The sequence below is a fragment of the Cuculus canorus genome, chromosome 6, assembly GCF_017976375.1.
Source record: "Cuculus canorus isolate bCucCan1 chromosome 6, bCucCan1.pri, whole genome shotgun sequence".
Classification (NCBI taxonomy): domain Eukaryota; kingdom Metazoa; phylum Chordata; class Aves; order Cuculiformes; family Cuculidae; genus Cuculus; species Cuculus canorus.
This window is the reverse complement of record NC_071406.1, coordinates 25557258-25576522: the sequence shown is the minus strand read 5'-3', so window position 1 is coordinate 25576522 and position 19265 is coordinate 25557258. Positions and strand designations below refer to the sequence as shown.

Genomic DNA, 19265 nt, shown 5'->3' with positions numbered 1-19265 from the left:
CATTTTTCTCTCTGTTTTACCAGACACTTGATGTAAATCTGTGGAAGGAAATGCTGAATGAATTTCAAAAAGGTTCTTCTCTGATTTAGCTCATTATCAGAAAAAGTGGAGGAAATAGACTATCTAAGGCGTGGGAAATTGGAGTGTTGTATCAGATGTTCCTTTTGTTTTAAATAGCATAATAAGACACGAATTTTAAGTGTTGACAAGTACAGCAGAGAGAAAGTACACCATGTAACAGTTTTACTATTTTATAGTTTTCTGTATTAAAACACCCCTGCAAAAACAAAGAAGAAACTAAACACCAAAGCAGTAGTTGCAAGAAAGGAAGAGATTGAATTGTGCTTTTCTCTTGACTCTCTTAAAGTAAAACTCCTTTCCCATTGGGCTATCTAGTCTGATAATGCTTTTCAATACCTCTTTATAACCTAAAGAAGAGAGAATACTGTAATAGCGTTTATGACAGGTAAAAAAAAATAGGAAAAAAAGAAGTTTTCTTCATGAAGGTTTGATCTCTAAAGTTGATGTATCATATGGGTTAGTACACTAGAAGCACAAATCAGTTTAGTATGAATAGTTGGAAAAAGAAATAGAAGTCAAACAGACAATCAGTTCTGATTAGCTAAATATGCTTCCAAGGGATGCAATGCAGACAGAAATAGGCAGGCTAGTAGCAATTCAGCTGAATCCACTTTAAAGCACCTCAGTTTTAAAGTACACCTCAATTAAGTGTCGATAATGTTTCTGACTCTGTGGCTTGAAATTAAGTATGATCATCCTTTTTAAAGCATCTCTTGGATCTGTCACTGCCGCTAGGAAGGTTCATGGTCAGATAAGGCAGAGATGTGCTTTGAATGGACTTGTGGTTTTGTGTAGGTAGTCAGGGAGAATGTACAACGGAGAGTATCAAGGATGGTTACACACCTTACTGTGAGGGAGAGTAATTTGAATTGATTACCAGACATCTCTTAGCAGAAAATGTCTCACTGGAAGTAGCTATTATCTAGGCAAAATTTTAACTTGTGAGTGGTTAGATAGGTGAATTTAAGGGTCTGTTTTTGTTTTGGGGAGTGTGATCTTACCCAGCAGAAGTTTCTCGTCTTTGTGTTAATAAGACAATTTTTCCCAGCAGACAAAATAGTAACAGCTACTTCTGTCAAAGAATGTAAAATTCCACCTCTGAAAACTGTCATTAAAACCATAATTTGCTTAGAAATCACTCCTACTAGAAATACTGTTTTAAATGGTGATTACTTTCAGGCTCATAAATGTGATACATATTTTCCAGTATTTATATTATTATTGCACAGGTATATTACATTTCTAAGTGTATTTGATTAAAATGGAAATTTTTCTGTTAGGAATGGAATTCCACTGTGGAACAACTGGAAGCTGAAGCACTTAAGGTCTTGCTTTCAGAGGACTACACAGAAAAAGAACAACTAAAGCTTTCAAATCAGAAAATCTGTCAGTTGCGAGAAGAAGCGTGCTTCCATATGGAAGAAAGGAAAGCCCTGCTACAAGAGGCCAATGACTTTTTTCATCATGTTGGCAAGGTTGGTAAGAAGCGAAGTCTGTAATAATAAACTGATAATACAACTGTTAGTGTGTTCTTGAAGTCTGATATATATGGGATTATGAAAACAATTTGCTAAACAATTTTGTAGGAATGGAAGTTTACAAATCTTTTTCTTTTCAAGTACATTGAGAAGAACACTCAGTTTCTAAAATAAGGCACTTGATAAATATTATCTCCCAAAACTTTAAGATCATGGGATCTGTCATGACGGTGAAGAAACAGGAGCTGCTCTAAAATACTCAAACTGTTACAGACTTGTGTGAAAGCCAGAACCGATGTCTATACTTGCAGTGGTCTCCACAGGGACTAATTAATATTCAGACATGAGAAAAATCAAGGACAATATACAATTCCGCACACCAGGCACGTCATATACTACATGGTCTAGACATGAAGTAACACCAAAAGGTTAGAAAAGTTTAAAACTCCCTTGGTCACAGCATAAAACATGATTTAATACTCACACCCATACTGAGGTCAACAAGATAATGTGTAGACAATAATTTCCATCACTGATGTGCTCATGTGGAGAAACAGTGACTCAGATTCCAAAATTAGATTCTTGCACCTCTCACAGGAGAAGGCTAAGAATGAATTCTGTCTACTGAATTCTGTATGTTGCTTGTTTTGTGTAGGCTGTGTTTAGGTACAAGCAGCCTTGACTAGCATGTCTGTATTATTTTCTGTCTCTTCTTAATTTTCTGTGATGAAAATGGATAAATCGTTTATGACCAAAAAAAAAGGAATGTTTTTAAGCTAAGTTTTTATTTTTTCAAATATCGAGTCCAGTAATAACTACTTGTACGAAAATTATTTTCATAAACTGGATAATTGATTTTTGTTACATTTTCCTTATAAAACTTTCTCCTTTATAATATAAACTATTCATCATACTTGAATACTTCAATACATTTTCAAGAGTTCTGTTCATAATTTATTTTCATTTTTTCATTGACTCTCATGGGAATATGAAAAGAATTTTCTTATAGATTTTCTCTTCAAATGCTTCTTCCAAAACAAAAATATCAGAATCTTTTTCTTCATTGTTTCAGAAGTTGTTTTAGGCTAACCATCATGTAGTTAGAAGAGAAGCTAATAGAAGAGTTGATTAAAAAACAGTTGAGGGAGCTTAATATCATTGGATCAAATGCATTGATATGTGTTATATTAACAACGGGTTTTCATGAGACCAAATAAGGATCGATAAAGGGGGAAATAGTGATGTAACAGATTTTTGTAAGGTTATATTATTGCTACATCATATGTTGAGGGTGAAAGGAAATAAAAAAAATCCTCAAAAAAAATCCTCAGGCTACTTAAAATTGTTTTAGAGCCAAATTTGTTTTAAGTCTTAAAATAGGAAAATAAGTAGGGTTGTTTATCAAGAAATGAGCTTCTAGTAGAGTACTGTGGATTGTTTGCTGGTATTTTTCTGTTTATAATATTTGTAATTTATGTAAGAGTAGTAGGTAATGAAGACAAGCAATCTATAACCACCTATATGGTCAAAAAAAGATTAAGAGCATATTATTTTTCTATCCAACAGACAACAAAAGGCACAGACAGATATCACACTTTGCAAAGTTCCAACTAGTAATAGTGTATATTTTTTAAATACTGAAGAAATGAGTTACTGGAACAATTTACCACAGTTGTATCAGAATTTTCATAACTGCAAGTTCATTGATATTCATTATTTAAAGCAAGAAGTAGTTTAGTAATTGTCTGACTTACCATATAATAAAAGTATTTTCTGTTATTATATTCTAATATTACTACAAAATAATTTGTTAAAGGGAATTTATTTGAGTAAGAGCAGAGGAATTAAGCAAAAAGCCCTTGATGTCATCAGTGCTTGATGCCAGTGTAGAACTTATTAAAACCTTTTCCGGGTGTGTGCTATCAGATCAGAAAGCTGTCATAAAAAAAAAAGTTCTCATTTTTATTGCCTGATATAGGGCACAAAACCATTAACTGTTCCTGTTGCTCAGAAATGTACTGAGCGCACTGCAGAACACTCAGAGACGGGATGCTGAGGTAACAGGAGCCAATTGGGGAACAAGGGGGAAATACCTCAGAGAAACAAAGAAATGCTCCTCTAAGAAGGCTACACAGCCGACAGCCCGGCCTGAAGTGCCTCCACACCAACATATGCAGCCTGGACAAACGAGAGGAGCCGGAAGCCACCGTACTGCTGAAAAGCTATGACCTGGTTGACATTACTGAAACTTGGTGGGATGAATCTCATGACTACAGTGCAGGTATTGATCACTACAGGCTATTCAGAAGAGACAGATGAAGAAGAGAAGAAGAAAGGGTCGAGGAGTTACCTTCTATGTCAAGAAATAGAGTGTAAAGAGCTGTCTCTGAAGAATAGCCATGAGCAGGTTGAAAACCTGTGGCTGAAAGTCAGAGACCTAGACAAAAAAGCATGCATATGCACATTTTAAATACATATATGATCAATGGATGCTTTTTTTCTTTTTTTTTCAGGCACTCGATGGTCTTGAAGGTATTGAGAATTACCTTAAAATCTATAATTCAGAAGGCTTAAATTTGCCTATCTTGACAATGAAGTGCGGGGAATTACAGAAAGCAATTAAAGACTGCACAGCGAGTACCTTGCAAAAGGGACAAGCTTTGGTTGAAAAAGCAGATTCTCACAGGTATTCCCTTATTTTTTTTTCAGATCTGCTGCATTTCTCCTTATCTTCCTGTTGTTTGTAGAAGTTGTATAGTTAGAATCTGTATTAAACTGTATTGAGAGCCAGTGTAGTTAACTAAGTAGGTTTGTATTAAATGAACTGGAACTCTCTTTCTGCCTTATTTGTTTACTGATGTTTATACCAACCATTCTCTTAAAAAAAAAATCATCAGGAATACTACATGGTAATTGTAGAAGTTGTGTCAAACTGTGAAATTGGTACGTTAGGACAGTGTTTGGAAACATTTTGGAAAAGTAAATGTATGTCAATGAAAAATGCAATATTAATGGTTATGAATGCTTCTTGCTGCCTAATTAATCCGTTTAGACATTTTTGAAAGTCACCATTATAACAATTATTACGTTACATGTTTTGATGCAAACAAAAATACAGATGTTAAGCCAAGTGCGGAAAATATGGAAGTTTTTCCATTTCTTAGTAGTTTTAATTCATGAATGAAATAACTTTATTTCTTCCAACGCTTTTGATAATTACAGCGATTAGATACTCCAAAGGGGATGAAACAAAAATTTCAAACATAAAGTTGTTTCGGGAACACATGCAGCTGGCTTTACAGCTATTGTTACTGCTTCAGCATCTCCTGGTATTTTAATTAAATGGAAAGGAAAAGGATTTTCCTTGGTGAAACTTTGATTTTGATTCCTAAACAAGCCATAATTCCAGAACAAATGCTACTGTTCTCTAGGACTTGATGTTCTGCTAGACGTTACTTCAACAGAAACAGGCTTGTTTCAAATTATGTCTGCATAGCATTGATTAATATTAGGAATGCTAAAGATCTTGATAGAATGAATCCCTAAAATAACAAGTTGTTAATATCATTTCTTCCTTTTTAAGAGTTTCTTAAAAAATGTTTAAACAGTCCAAAACAGCAGTGGGATTGTAAGATATCATTGGTACACATCAAGAAGAATGGGATGAATAACCCTATCAATCATTTCTGGTAAAATTCAATAAAAACTGGTAATGTCACAGGGAGATCCCCTGTGTGCCAAACTACAGCTTAAGATAGTCTACAAATACATAGAGAAGGTAAGATTTATGCCTAGAAGACATTATAATTGAAAAAATGGCAAGGCAATGCAGCTGAAACCATAGTGTTTTAGAGAAGGAAAGTGAAACTTAACAGCAACAGGCATTCTCACTAGAAATGTTTTACTGTTTCTAAAGAACAGTTAATCCCAGGTTCCCAAATATTTTAAGTGTCTACTTCCATCATAAAATTAATAATAAAATAAGTCCTTTTCTAAGAAAGCAAATACAGAATATTATGCTTTTCAGTTTTTCCCTCCTGCCTTCAGGTGTTTTTGCCCTAAGGTAGTGAATTTGCTATATATTTCAATGAATAGTGCTAGTACTCTGAGCAGGTAGAACACTTTATATTCCTATGCATGTGTTTGAGGATTACAGTCATGGAATATGGAGATTATTTGGCACAATCCCTTGCTCAAAACCTGGTTGTTCAGGGCCAAATTTTTAGTATCTCCAAGGACAGATATTCCATAGCCTCTCTGGGCAACCTGTTCTGTTCCTTGAGTGCTCTCCTCGTGAAACATATTTTTCTTATAGCTAGCCAAATTTTCTCTTGCTGCAACTTGTGAGGACTACCTCTTACCCTTTTGCCGTACACCTCTGAAAAGACTCTGATGCTGTCTTTTTTATAACCCTCCTTCCTCATAAATAGTGAAAGAGAGCAGTTAGATCACACCTAAATGGAGGTCTGTCAGCACCCCCTTGTACATCATGTGCTACATTTTGGTGTTTTCTGCTTATTGCGCTTCAGCTCCTCTGTCTTGTACTATGGAGACTCAAACAGGACAAACAGGCCTCCAGATGCAGTTTCACAAGCCCTTAATAGAGAGGAGAATCCTGCCCGCTAGTCTGCAGTGCCACAAGGGTGACCCTTACTCATGTTCAACTTTCAACCTTTTGTACATCAAGAAAAGTTTTGGGGTTTTTTGCCTAACCTATGGTTCTAGGAGGTACCCAGAATGCTTCCAGACAGATCATAAGCTTAGTAATATATAAGCTTAGTGATATAGTGGGTTCTGTCAGCAAATGTGGTAAAGTGTTCTATTCCAGAATATTTATATCCCCCAGAAATTTTTGGTTTTGAGGAGAAAAGAGAAAATCCTCTGTTTGTCATATATAAGACATGGTGATATCATTAAATGCTGACCCATATGTAGCTCATTGATAAATTCTCGTGGGACGAGAAGATTTGTATGAAAAGAGTGTGAAAGGAGGAAGATTTGGAATGGAACTCCGACGTAGAAGTCTCAGCTGTCCACACAGATTTCCCATTTCCTTTATCTAAGCAGACTGGAAAGCTTGAGTAATGTGGGCAGTTACTATTTGAGGGTGGTGAAGGGTGTAGTTCTGAAAAAGTTTAGGTAAGTTTTGAAAAAGCTATTTTGCTTTAAGACAGACAAAAGAGACGAGTCTGACAATGAGATACACAGCTGTTAAGTGTTTGCAGTTGGTAGGAGTCTTGAACTAAATGGTAGCAAGTAGAAATTTGTGTGGAGTTTGAAAATAGCTGCCAGCTCCCTGAAAGAGTGGTTGAAGCACAGTAATTTTAGAATTCTTTTATCATTTTTGATAGAGAAGGTATTGCATGCTACTTGCATCACTTTTCTACTTTTAAAAAGGAAGCCAGACTCTTCAGTTTTTCAGACAGCATATTTACTAATAAAGAGAAGGAATCCTCTGACCTTACTTGGGCTGGGTGAAGATTTGTTGACTTTGATGAGATGACGCCCTGAATTGCACTGTATCTTCTGAATGATTATACCAGAAAATGCATTTTTAATGCAATATCTGAGTGGCCACCATATGTAGTACCAGTTTAAATGCTCTGAGATAAGATCGAGAACTTGAACGTAAACAGAATTAAAATGTAGATTTTTTTGTATTGACTTTGTTTTGTTATTTTAATTTTTAGAGTACCCAAAAATAAGTGAGGCAGTTTGTACGCATGTGATAAGACAGTTTAGCAGTTTGATTTAAAAATCCAATACTGATAACCTCACACCGAGGGAGATCAAAGTCTGAAGCTATTGACACCGATTTCAGAGGCATAATTGGATATCCAACACACAGTAAAAATGGAGATTTTTTTTTTTAGATAATGAGGTTTATAATGGAGATAATGATGTTTATAATGGAGATAATGATTGTAATTTTGTCCTACTTTCAAATCTTCTTGAGGCATGTTGCAGCCTTAAACTAAAAGGTAGTGCAAACAAAAACGCTGCAAATATTCACACTGGAAGGGGAATAATTTATAGAAAAGTGACAGAAGTAGTTGGGGTTTTTTTGTAATCCTAGAATGTTTCAAAATTAAAATATTGGTAAGTGATTTTTTAGTTCATATTTTTACATTAAAAACATCTAGAAAAACAGGAGGACCAAAAATTTGTATGTATTCTAAAAAATATATGATCTATAAGTTTTCTTCCTATGCTATATAACTATTAATAATTTGCCTATGAATGTAAAAACTGTCTGTATTTTACTGCTGTTAATTTTGTGTTGACTCAGAACAAACCAATGATACATTATCAAAGATTTTACTGATAACTAGATTACCATTTCCAAAACTATAAATCTTGTTCTCTCACTGCTTTTCAAAGGGGTGGTGCTAGTAGCAGTTTTTAAACATACCTCTTCTTAAGGAGTACTGAAATAGAGGACTGACGTCCTCTATTTAGAACTTAAACGTCCTTTTTAGAACTTAAGGATAAAACACAATCTAACAGGTTGCTAATTTTTAAGCAAGTAATTTAGATTTGAAACAGCCTACTCCCTAAAAAGGACCTAAAACTTGGTTTCTCTTTGTTACCAACTGTTGGATCAGATTCAGACAGAATGGTCTATTAATACCATATTTCACGTTAATATTGTAGAATAAGGTTTTTCTTTCAGGTTGCAGCATTCAACTTTCTAATCCTGATCAGAAGTGAGGAGAAAATTCTCTTTATCTTAGAGTACAAAGGAGGAAACCTTGAATAACTACCTGTATTAACATAAGTTTCTGATTAAACTGAAGTAATGGAAAACTTATTTTGAATGTGTTTGTTCTACAGAAATATTTACAATGAATAAATTTCAGCAGTAAATCAATAGATGTGTGGGTTTCTTCCCCTTTTTAATATCAAAATCTCAGATCTTAATCGTATGAGGTAACTCCTTTACAATTCAGAGGATTGTGATACTGAATATTTTAATTTATAAGACAAGCCCTTGCTTTATAAATTGATGTTGTTTTTTCTCTTGTTAAAACAGCATCATCAAAGAAATGTTGCTAGTATGTGAATGGTATTCTTTTTTTTCAATTATTGTAAAAACACTGATATACTTGAAAGTCAAAAGAAAACATTCTTTTTAAAGTAGAATTGACATGCCATGTATTTTCACTCTTCTTAGGCTCTTTTATTTGTGGTTTCATTCTTTAGATAGCATTACTGAAGTAAGTATTATTTGTGAAATGAGGTATTTCTCAGTGAATCAGAATGTCAGACACATGAATCTAACTTATGCTCTGATGATAAATTATTTGTTTGGAAATGTCACTCCTGTGTTCTACTTATTATTAGTTTTGTTTGGATTCTTGCTTATTTTTCTTTCAAGGGTCACAGCTTAAAATTCATAAGTTACTTGTCATACCAATCAACAGTAAAAGTATTGGGTTTTGTTTCATAATTAACATCCTCATTCATGAGGAAAAATGTGAAATAACATCAAATCTACTTCTCTGTTTTAGCTCTTGGGTGACAGGAATTCAGAAAACGATGGGCCATATCAAAAAAAAGGTAGATAAATTAATTGGGCAGTGTCCAGATTATGAGGATCTTACTTTGAAGAAACAACAATGGACTGCCTCACTTGAAGATCATCTAAATAAGGTACATTATAACACATCATCTTCTTAATGTATTCATGAGAAGTGCACTGTATTTCCACAGTTTAGCTGTGTGAATATTAAAGTCAACTCAAATAATTACGAATAACGTATTGGTTTGTTAGAGAGACAGAGTTAGAATGCTGGATGCTGTAATCAGCATAAATGAACCCAAAGCTGTCCTGGAAAATACATGTGTTTTGATGAGTGCATTTTACCAATGATCTTTAACAAAGCATAGATTTGCTAAGACAATGAGCTATTGTAATTTATATTTTTGGGAAAAGAAGTGACCAATCAGGACTGGGACCTAAATGCAGGTTTGCTATATTGTTTCTATATCTTCTGGTTTATTTGGCTGGGATAAAAAAATAGGACCGTGGTAAAAGTGAGGATTGATAAGCACGGTGACTGTAAATCACAGGAAATTTTCAGTAAGGCTCAAGGAATGTAGATATCAAGGAGATCACAGCCTTCTTTAACCTGTTGAATGTTCTGCAGCACTGCAGACCTTTTCAATATCTTATCAGAGATGGGACAGACACATGGGTCTTAAATAAGATTCCATGTGTGTGTTCAAATTAAAAAATGTAATCTTTTATCAAGGTTCACACGATGGAAATCACAGACTGTAGACCAAAAAAAAAAAAAAATGTAATGACCGAATAATTAGGTCTGCAATCTAATATTTTATAATATTTGCATGAAGTTTATAATGAAATACTCTGAATCAAATGGGAAGTCATTTTGTCGTAGACTGTTGCCTTTGCATACAGTTTATATAGAAGTGGCCTCATGGTGTTAGAACACTGTGGAAATGAGTTAGCTGAAAATAAAAAATTTACTGGTAGTCACTCTTGGCCTTGCAGAAATTGTCATAAGCATATTGTAAATCTTAAGCTAAAACTTGAATTATGAAGATAATCCTTACTCAAAATGTAGACACCAAATTATGACATAAGGTTTCATTCTGCAGTTTGTTCTAATCACTTTGTTCCTAGTCTTGAATTAGAGAACATTTTGAAGATTTGAGTCATAATACACTATCTTTCATTACAGGGAACAGTGCTTATTGTTACATTTGTATGAAGAAAAACACTTTTCGTTCCAACCTTCTGCTAATGCAAAGTATCCCAAAGAATCTGGTGCTAAATTCAACTGCCCCCGAGCTTCATTTAATAAAGTTTGAACTGCAATCAGCAGATATTGCTTAAAATATATGGTGCATGAGAATTTACACATGCAAAAATAACAATACGTACGATGTCTGGTATCTGCCTCTGATCTTATCATAACCTGTTTCGTTATCATCATGCATATATAACCTCTTACAGTTACAACTAAATGGAGTTGTGTACATGTATCTGCACAAAAATAGGTCTCTCGGCTCGGCAGAGAAGCTTTAAATGTACTTTTTAAAAGAAAATCAAAAAACTTGGAGCATAATACAAGTATTTCTGCCAAGGTGATAATATCTGGATTACAATGCATTTGTCTCTTCTTGAAATAACAAATTTGGGAAACTTAGGATAAAAGAAAATTGCTATCAACAAAATGGCAGCAAACAGGCGGGTTTTTTTCTCAATTCCCAACTGGACCTGTCAGAATTTTCTTAAGAGAAGGAGTAGAATTTTCTTCTGAGAAATAGTAGAATTTTCTTCCCTTACATATTCATTCCTGAATTCCTCTGATTATACAACGTACCTATTTTAAATGTCAACAAACAAATGTTACTTCACTTTGTGTAGAAAATACGTGGTGTTTTATACTGGTTTTATACTGTCTACTTGAATAAATTAACTATATAATAATGCTTTCAAATAAAGGTATTGCAGTCAATAAAAAAAATCACCCCAGTGCTTGCAGTTGGTATGGAGATTGGCTCATGTGTGTCTGAGTCGGAAAGAGTTTTGAACAAACACCTTCAACTGGCTGAACAAACAAAGGTAAAAAAAATGAAAAGAAACCTTAATAATATTATGTACTTGTAGAGACGAATGCATGCTGTATGCAATTTTAAATAAGACGAGAGTCTGAATTTCTAATGTATTCTTGAAAAAAAAATAGGTCTGTAATTTAGTTTAGAACTGTAGTTAATGAACAGAACCACAGATAACATTAATGATCAGTCATTCTTATATCACTGGTTGTCCTCATTGTCTCTGTTTTATCGTGGGTTTTGTTACTACCTCAAGACTCCACGACTGACCCTTAAAAGGAAGACTCTTCAAAAATGGGTGGCTACTCTTACCTGGGCGACCAAGTTTAAAATTTGTCTAGACAGTCAGAGGCACAGAATACTCTTGTTGTCATTTATTATGCCAAAAGATACAGAAAAACTTTGAAAGAAGCTGTAAAGTTGCCACTAGATATCAATGGTCGTGTTGGAAATGCAGCCATGGTATGAAAGCACTGCAGCACTCGGCTCTGCAACACAGATGAAGTTACTTTTGAATCATATCCAGGGCCTTTCCAGACACTGTAGCAGTAATGCAGTGTCTGAAAGTGGCTTAAAACCAGATAAATCCCCTCCGTGGTTTTGACACAGGTGCGTATTTCATGGCTAAGGTGAAAAACATGGCAGTATAGTTTCTAGGAATGTCCCATGTTCTAGGAGTTCTTAAAGCTCCAATACTCCTATGGATTTCGTTTTTTGTTTCAGGCAACAGTTTATGGAACCCAAGAGCTGTATCTATGCAGTGTTTATGGAAGTAAAATTCACTTTAAAGAAGTTTTCAAGAGCCCATAGTAAGAATATAAAAAATTCAGCAGATGAGAAAGAGCCACAAGACTGTATAATAGTTTTTAGTGGGTTTTTTTTGCCAAATTTTTGCATGTCAGGGTGTTACCTTTAGTGATTTTCAGCATCTAATGTTCATTGTTAGCTCTTCTTCAACTAAGATATACATAAGGAAACCATAGTAGTATGCAGTATCAATATTGAGAAGTCCTTTTCAGTCATTATGGATACTATTCTATGCTTGCACCCTCAAAGGAAACTTCACGTGAACTGGAAGCAGCTGAAAGAATCATCAAAGATATGGAAGAGTTTGAACCTGAGGAGAAAGCAGCTTTTTCTAGCAGAATTGACTTTCTGAATGAAGAATTGAAAAAAATTGGAAAATGCATTAGTTCAAGAGTAGAAATTGTACAAACATATGTGGCCTTTCTAAAGTCAGCTATAGAGGTACAGATTACTTATTCATTCTCTGACTAGACTGTGAAAATCTTAGAAATAAATATGCACTTTTAGCTTGCTAAGACAAATCCTGTAGATGCTGTGCCACAGAAGCACTCCAAGTCTTTCTAAGCTCCTTTCTACTTTAAAGGAGATCTGTTCCATCAGGGCAAGTGCACCAATCATGAACTTGCATCAACATAATGACTAGTCTATACACAGATTTTCTAATTATTTAAATCACCTTTGTAGGAAATATTATAATTAGATTTTTAATTTTTCTCCTGTGGTTATGTGCTTTTTCATTATATACATAATAAAAATGGTTACGTGTATGTACTCTGAGTCTTAAACTTACTAATTTTGCTTCATGTACTTTAAAAATATTTCACACAATATGTTGATATAGATATTTATCATTTTATAATACATTGGTATAGATGTTTATCACTATTTTGCACTACTTCCACTGAAATGCTATTTCATCTGAAGAGGTTTAAAGATTAAATGTAAACCAGCTCTTGCTGATATCATAATCAATTCAATACCAACATAATTTTGGTAGTTGTGCCAATGATGCCCAGGGCTGTTAATTTTCATTTTGATGTAATGATTGTTTTACAATTCTACAACACTGATGTTCTTTTATGTTATAAAAAAAACCGGGGATGGAACAGAACCTATTAGACAAATTTAGTCTTATCTTTAATTTATTAGAAGATAAACTGCCAAAAAATTGGATTATGTCTGCTCATGATTATTGCTAATTTCAGGTACTTCATGTTAAACAGATCTGTGAAAATCATTGCATTGGTACACTGGTATATAATGTGCATGTAATTATATGTGACATGTGACAGAAAATGAACAAATTGCTGCCACTTGTCTGCTTGCCTGCTACTCGTCTACAGGTTATTAAGAACTTTTTTATTATATAGTATTTGTATAGATTTTAGGGAGGATGATAGATCTTAAAACCTGGAAATCTTTCAGAGGCTACTACTGAATTTTATCGTGTCTGTATACCTTGCGATTATAGTAGCCCAATTTTTTTTTATGCTTATTTTATTTCTTTTTGTAGGTGAATGATGATATTCAAAACCTGAAGCAATTCTATAAATCGGAAGCACTACAAACAAACAGAGAAGCTGGAAACAAAACTGCAATGGAGTCAACTAATACTCAGTGGCAGAAGGCTATAAAGAAGATCTTTTGCACACAAAATATGGCTTGCAATTTTCTTAATTTAGTATTTATGGTAAGTATAATCTGATAAATCGTATTAAATATTTGATGTTTGCCCATGATGAGTTCTAATCCTAGTTCTGTGGCTGACACACTGTGATTTCTGCAGTTTTAAAGGCACTGATGCTGCTATATACTATTATAATATTGAGTGCTAATGGCATTATGAATAATACAGGAATTTTTGCGGTTAACTATGGCAGAGCTCTTAATAAATGATTCAGCGCATGAATACAAATATAAAATATGCTTAAATCTGTTTTGTTCATGTTGGAAAGCAGCATATATACAATTACAGTACAAAGTTTAATTTACTTCCACTGAGAGGCAGTCTTTACTAGTTGAGTGTATGAAGATCTAAAGAATTGGGTGTTCAAGCTATTTCCTTACTGCTAATCTTCCCTGATGTCTTTACATTCTGTCTTTTGTTGAGCTGTACTGCCTCAGCATCCCTATCCAATTTTCCAGAACCCCTTCATGAGACGATTATTTGAGATGTGCAATCATTCTCGAAGCCACTCCTGCTAAAGTGATCCCAATTAACGTAGGCAGCCTGGATACCCAGCTGGTTTTTTTTCTGGTTTTATAGGACAGAATAGGGAGCAGTTACAATAGGGTGAGAAGAGCTGGAAAAGTCTGCTTGAGGAAGGAAAGTGCTCGGGCTTTATTTAGTGTGGGCTAAACTGTCTGCTGTCACAGCTGGATGCAGCCAGGCACAGATAAGATGGTGTGAAGGAAAGCTGAGTGTATGTGAATAGGAGATTGCACTGCAGTCACTTAAAGCCTAAACATACCTTCAGATTTTATCTCTCTAAAGGCCTGGAAGTGTGTCGCCACCCTATTTTCTGCTACTCTGTTCCCATGGTATTCTTAGGCTGTAGCTTTTAAGTACCTGGAAGATATGGATCATACAAGTAATTTACAAACAACCTTCCTTAAAAGAAGATCTCTGAAAGGGGAAAAGCAACAGTGCTACCTAGTTTTCTGGTGTTTCTTACATGGGCTCTGTTAAAACGAGGAGAAAACACCAAATGTTCAAATGCTAAATGTTTATCCCTCCCATGTTCTCATGTTGCTTTTGTTATCAGTGCAGAGCAGCGGTCTTTTCTTCAGCCACGTGGCTTTCTAGTTGCTTTTTACCAAAAGGCCACTTTGGGTACTTCTGTCTATTCAGAAATAACTTTATTTTATATGAGCATTAAACAGGCATCATATGGCAATAATTCAGTCATTATTGACCTGTTCTAAATGTTAAACTTTCATATTAGCCATGTCCTCAGCATACAAGTTTTGTTCATCTATATCTGGTTTTAAGAGAAATGTATTTAAAGATACATAGAGTAACAGAAACTTTCTAAGAGGTTATGCTAGTTGCTTTTTTTCATTAAGCTTTCTTGAGAAATCTTATAGAAACATGGAAAAAAAATGTGTATGTTTGTTCACCAGGCAAATCAGACTTTAATATTAAAAGCAGAAAAAACTGTACAAACAACAGAAGATATCATTGTTAATCTGAGTAAAGAAAAGGAAGAGCTGACTGATCTTTGGGCAACCTGGAATTTTAAAATTACTGAAGCAAAACCCATCAAGCAACAGTGCCAGATATTTAAAGAACAACTGAAAATTGTAAGTAAAATAGCCAGGAATAAAGCAACTGTGGCAAGCATTTATAGATTGTTATTAGTTTGTCTGTGACTCTCTCATCAAGTATTATAGGCGTCATTTAAAGGAGATGATCAGTAAAATGCTCCTCCATAGTCTATTCAGTTATTCAGTCATCAAGAAACATGAAGTTTTTGATCTGTCTTATTCAGACACATAAAGGTCCAAGTCTGCATTTCAAATTTTAAGTTTTAATCAAGTCCATATAACATACCAGCAGTGCTTAAGTTTTTTGTTTGCTTTTTTTTAGAAAAACACTACTTAGCTGTGACTTAAACTAAACTCTGTCCTAATAGTTACTAAACTCAAGTCCAGCTATGTTCGAAATGAAAGAGGAGTGAAACCTCCTTGGCACAGAGACAATGTGCAATGTTCCTTAAAGGCAACACTAGCTAGACTAGTAGCAGAACCAGGGGTTTTTAGGACGACATCTGTTATCACACAAAACACACTATGTATGGGTCCTTCGGTCTCAGTGTCTGAATTGTCTTTGCACACTGTCTTAAAGATTTCCTGTGACCTTTGTCAGTCACAGGGTTTGAGACATGATTATCATTTAAAAATAAAAATCAGTCAATTTCAAAATCTTTTTTTCCTACAAGCTATCTCAATGAAATTTACTGATAGTGTCTGGTATGGGGAAGGTTCTTGTTACAAATTTATATTTGTGTTGTGGTTGATTTAATTATTATTATTTACTACATATAGAAACACTGAACTCTTTGATCATCTTTTAGACTACACATGGATTAGAGATTCTTCAAGACGCACTCCAGCTTGGAGCATCAGTTGATCTTGGAAGTGACCTTTTCATTGTTTTGGAACTACAAAAAAATCTTAACCAAATGAAACCACAGTATCAGGTGAGAAACCAAGCTAGTGAAATGAAAAAGCTAGCGAAGATCAAAAACTCTGTTTGGTACTGTAGAGATTCACATTCGCAGTGACCTCAGACGGAGACAGAGACAGAGTATCTGGGGTTGTAGTGTTTTATGTTTTGCATTACTTTTCCAGGAGGAAGGATTTGTGTGTGTTTATAAGGCAAGGGAGAAAACATTTTACCTTCAGTGTCCAGAGAATTTATTTTCTTGCATGGTGTTAGCTGTGTATTAAAGTCACACAAATGTATTGGAAGTACAAGGAGAGTATCAGCTTTTGAGTTAGAGCTGGTCAGAGGCTGAGGTGTGTCATACTGAGATTCCCATCTCCTCTGAATACCGCCTCTGAGTTTTAGCAATTCTGTTATTTCATCCAAAGGAAGGGAAAACTTGGAATATATTTGTGTAATTTGAGTAACTTCTTCTTCTTTGCTAGCAACTGAATGCCGAGCTTGAGTACCTGATAAAATTATTGAAATTGCTAAGCCAGAAAGGATTTCCTGTGAAAGACAATTCTGAGAGAATAAGTAAGCTTATTCATCTCCATCAAATGGTAAAGGACACCGTAACAGCATATGATGAGATTTTCAACAAGACAGTCAAGTTCCATCACATTAAAAAAGAAGTGAGTACAATCTTTTAAAATATACCTTCTTCCAGTGGCAGTTAGAGTCTATTTGGTTTTGGTGCCCATTGTCTTTCCCCAGACAAACAACATTAGCGCTCCTGGTAATCAGAATAAAAAAATTGAATCTAAAATTGCATGAAATTTGGAGAATTTAAAATTAAGATATGAAACCAAGCTTAACTATTAATCCCAAGTTAACAAAATTTAAGGTAACAATTTATGGGTAAGGAAGGAATTGTAAGCTTCCTTCCACATTATTTTAAACACACACTGATTTTTTTGTTTTGTTTAATATATTCCAGCTGGAGTCTCTATCAAAATCAGGAGAACTGGATATTCCTGAAGTATGTGAGGACCCTGAAAATGTGCACCATGCTGAAACCTACCTTGTGAATGCTCAAGAGAAACATACATATATCAGACATCTATACAAACTGCTTATTACCCAGGGTGCGGATATTTTGTCTGCTACACAACGAACTGTGAGTACCATTGGAATGATTTGTGAAATCAAAGATAAATATGAAAGAAGATTATTGGAGCTATCTGACTGACTTTTAGATGTACAAAAATGTATTAATACTCTGAGAAAAATAAATACAGAGCTTTAAGATTCTTTTAAAAGAAAGCAAACAAAATGTGAAACAGTTGATGATTTTTAGATTTCTTCCTTTAGAGCTTGCAGATATAGATCCATCAAATTAAATCAAGCATCAGGAACGACAAAACTTATCCTTCATTAGTTACTTACATTACAAATCACTTCTGCGAGAGAAAAGAAAAATTAATTTCTTTGAAATCTTGTTTTAATTTGTTAATGGTGTGAATAGATCTTACTCTGGAAAACATTGAAATACTTTTTAAATAGGGAAGAAATTAATCTCAAAATATCACCATATTCTTTGTGCAGTTCGAGGCCTGGTGGTGATTTTTTGAATGCCACATCTATATAGTAGACTCCTCCTTCTCTTTTGTAAAGGTTGTTTTGCATATTTATTTTCCTATAGGGAAAGGAAATATAATAACCTTATAAATTAATTCCTTATAAATGAATTCTAGACTGATGTGTGTGGCAAAATGTATGTAATTTTAGAAAGGAGTTATTTATTCAGGGCAGTATTGTTATTGCCTTGTATTCATTTACTAGAGAGAAAGCAAGATGTTCCATTATGCCTGTCTGCTTTATCCACATTGCCAGTCTGCTCTTCAGACTCCATAAATTGTTTGACAGCAGAAAGGAGCTAATCTCTACGTGGTAAAGAAATGTAGTAGGCTACTTCCTCTTCGTAGAATCATCATAGAATCACAGAATCACCAGCTTGAAAAGGACCCACTGGATCATCGAGTCCAACCATTCCTAACACTCCCTTAAACTATGTCCCTAAGCACTTCATCACTCAGAGAGGACACCGTGTGTCTACTTCTAAGACTGCTGGTGACTGAAACTGCTGTGTACTTGCTCTTGCTAGAGTGGAGGTTTAATAGTTTACTCTAGTGCATTGTAATTGATTATACATGTTCTGCCTCAAAATGTTTTTCATTGTAGATTGATTAAATCAATCCATTTCCTGAGTTTCATAAGTTTCTTTTTCTTCCATGTTTAGAATTGCTCGTATGTTTCTGTAAAGAATCTGAAGCAAGAACTTGCGAGGTTTGAGTGTGATAGCATTAACTGGAGCTCCAAAGCCGATAAATATGAGGAAGAACTGTCACAGTATTTCCAACACTGCACCACTCAAGAGGAGATAAATGAGGTAAATCTAAGAGGTCTTTTCAAACCTAGTGATTCTATGAAATGACATAAATCCCAACACATTTAATGCCTGTTAAAAGGGCTGTTGTGTTCTGTGATGTATGTCACTGTTTGCTGTTTCTCTACATGCTTCGTATGTAAACAGAAAAGTTGTTTTTCATCTTGCCAGCAACTTTTGATCCACACAGCAGCAATAATAATCTATGGTCCATGCCTCTGCAATTCAGTTTTATATCAAGTTGTTGGGCTGTAAATAAAGTGCTTTCACTGTACCGAGAGGACTGGAAATAAAGCAGCTCTATTTTTCTTTAACTTTCAGCTCTGTCAGCTTCATCTGAAATACAAGAGATTCTAGATTTCTTTCTTACAAATTTAGTTTCACACAAAAGTAGAATTTACATATATTGCAGTTGTAAGGCTACTAGAAAGAAATTTCAGTTTTTAATACCAAGTTCAGAATAATTTAGAACATTTTTTTCAGAAACCCAAGTTATGATGCTTTAAATCTTGCTAGAAGAAAAGGAAATGTTCTTTGGCACAAGTTATTAGAATTTAATATTAGGGAACTCAGGTTAGGAAAAATTGTTTTGTTAATATTATTATTAATTTAGCATCTTAGCAAGCCAAATACAAATCCACTTACAACTTAGCAGGTTGAATTGCATAGATGTGTCAGCAAAAACTTATTTAGTAAAAACATTCCATACAATGAA

General features: G+C 34.5%; 1 protein-coding gene across 5 annotated transcripts in view; it reads left to right on the top strand.

Annotated features, from left to right (window-relative positions):
- Positions 1–19265, top strand: part of CCDC141 (coiled-coil domain containing 141) — an 83004-nt gene that overhangs the window by 33181 nt on the left and 30558 nt on the right. For all 5 annotated transcript variants that reach the window (XR_008450394.1, XM_054070088.1, XM_054070085.1 and 2 more), the window contains 11 exons: positions 1362–1556; positions 4073–4245; positions 9071–9212; positions 11035–11154; positions 12204–12395; positions 13468–13644; positions 15078–15257; positions 16031–16156; positions 16608–16796; positions 17102–17281; positions 18404–18553. Coding sequence is in view for 4 of the 5 variants with exons in the window: in XM_054070088.1 (XP_053926063.1) it covers positions 1362–1556; positions 4073–4245; positions 9071–9212; positions 11035–11154; positions 12204–12395; positions 13468–13644; positions 15078–15257; positions 16031–16156; positions 16608–16796; positions 17102–17281; positions 18404–18553 (1824 nt within the window). In the remaining variant the exon portion in view is untranslated. The remainder of the gene's footprint in view (positions 1–1361; positions 1557–4072; positions 4246–9070; positions 9213–11034; positions 11155–12203; positions 12396–13467; positions 13645–15077; positions 15258–16030; positions 16157–16607; positions 16797–17101; positions 17282–18403; positions 18554–19265) is intronic.